This window comes from Nicotiana attenuata, chromosome 1 (genome assembly GCF_001879085.1).
Source record: "Nicotiana attenuata strain UT chromosome 1, NIATTr2, whole genome shotgun sequence".
NCBI lineage: Eukaryota > Viridiplantae > Streptophyta > Magnoliopsida > Solanales > Solanaceae > Nicotiana > Nicotiana attenuata.
In genome coordinates this window covers 6511502-6513079 of record NC_031989.1, presented here as the reverse complement: position 1 = coordinate 6513079, position 1578 = coordinate 6511502, and the positions used below count along the sequence as shown (strand labels likewise).

The following is a 1578-nucleotide window of genomic DNA, read 5'->3' as shown; positions in this document are numbered from 1 at the left end:
GGGGGGAATTGAATGTAGGTACTTATGAATGGATTTAGGGAATATATTTACCATATTGATATTGAGTCAACAGCAATTGCAGCATTTTTCAAGCCTCCTACAATTAAAATCACTGCTGTATAGTACCATACCTCTAAACTGCCATCATTAGATCCATTCATCAGAAAAAAAAGATTTGATTCAGAGTTTGTTTGGTACGACGGAAGTAATTTCCCATGGAAATATTTTTCGGTCTTTGACTAGTGAGTGGAAAATACTTTCGAGAAAAAAAAATTAGAATAATATTAGCACATCGAAGAGTGGTTGTGGTGAAATTTTTGGTTATTAAGTGTTAGTTAGAGCAAATAATATGAAGTTAAACGTCAAGATAATTGTAAGAAAAATGACTTCTGCCTTGAAAAACATTTTCAAGTGACCAACAACAACAACAAACCCAGTGTAATCCCACAAGTGGGGTCTGAGTAGGGTAGAGCGTACACAGACCTTACCCCTTACCTTGTGAGGATAGAGAGGCTGTTTCCAATAGAAAAAACACCAAAAAATGACTTAGTGATGAAAAACATTTTCCTAAAAAATGACTTCCGTCATTACCAAACACACCCTTACATAATGGAGCTGAATTAGCAGTCATTCACCACTTACCATAACATTACTGCTGAGGCAATTGAGAGCTTCAAGAATTTAGTTAATGATTTGAAAGCCAAGAATGAAAAACCAGTCCATGCCTCAGGAAACCAACCACAAACAATGTAAATAATCTTAGCCACAACCAAAATCCAGTAAGATATATTCCCAGCTATAGCAGCACCAACAAGTCCCATACCCAACTTTGTCACAAAAATCCAATTCAACAGCACATGAAAAGCCAATGTTAACATTGAACTAAAAGCCATGAACCAAACTTTGCTCTGAGCTTGAAGAAACTTCTCTGTAGGATAATTCAATGCACTTGCAAATATTTCAGGAATTATCCAAACTGCATATTTACCAGCTAGATCAGATATATTTGGATCTTGATGCAAGAGCTTCAGTATTTTCGACGAGAAAATATAGGCCGGTGTCAAGAGCAATGCTGTAACTATACTTATAATCCATGATCTTTGCAAGTAAATTCCAAGCATGTTGAATTCTCCAGCCCCAACTGCTTGACCACATAGCGTTTCGAGTGCACTTCCTAATCCTAACTAATATCCATATAAACAATTTTAATCGATCATATATAAGTTCCACGAGAATGTTATTAAGGGAATTAATTTTGATAACGTACCATAATTCCGTGTACAAAGCCAATTAGAACATTTTGAACTTCAGAGACTGCAGCAAGTTCAATATTTCCAAGTTGTCCAACAAAAGCAGCAGTGACTAAGTCCATAGAAAATACTGACACTGAAGTTATAATAGCTGGTCCTGCTATGTGCCACACTTTCTTGAATTCAGCCCACCATTTCTTTGTTATATTTTTCCTTTTTGAAAAGTACATTACTTTCTTCCATATTTCTGAAGGCTTTTCTTCCATTTTTAGAGACTCCCTTGACAGTTCAATGTCACTTCTGTTGTCGCAACACATGGTGTCAAATG

General features: G+C 36.0%; 1 protein-coding gene across 1 annotated transcript in view; it reads right to left on the bottom strand.

Annotated features, from left to right (window-relative positions):
- The window catches only part of LOC109239892 (protein DETOXIFICATION 33-like), a 3922-nt gene extending 2344 nt beyond the window's left edge, over positions 1 to 1578 (bottom strand). The window contains exons 1-3 of the mRNA XM_019406486.1: positions 1268 to 1578; positions 643 to 1184; positions 52 to 138 (exon numbers count right to left, since the gene is read on the bottom strand). Of these exons, the coding sequence (XP_019262031.1) occupies positions 52 to 138; positions 643 to 1184; positions 1268 to 1567 (929 nt within the window). The 5' untranslated portion in view covers positions 1568 to 1578. The remainder of the gene's footprint in view (positions 1 to 51; positions 139 to 642; positions 1185 to 1267) is intronic.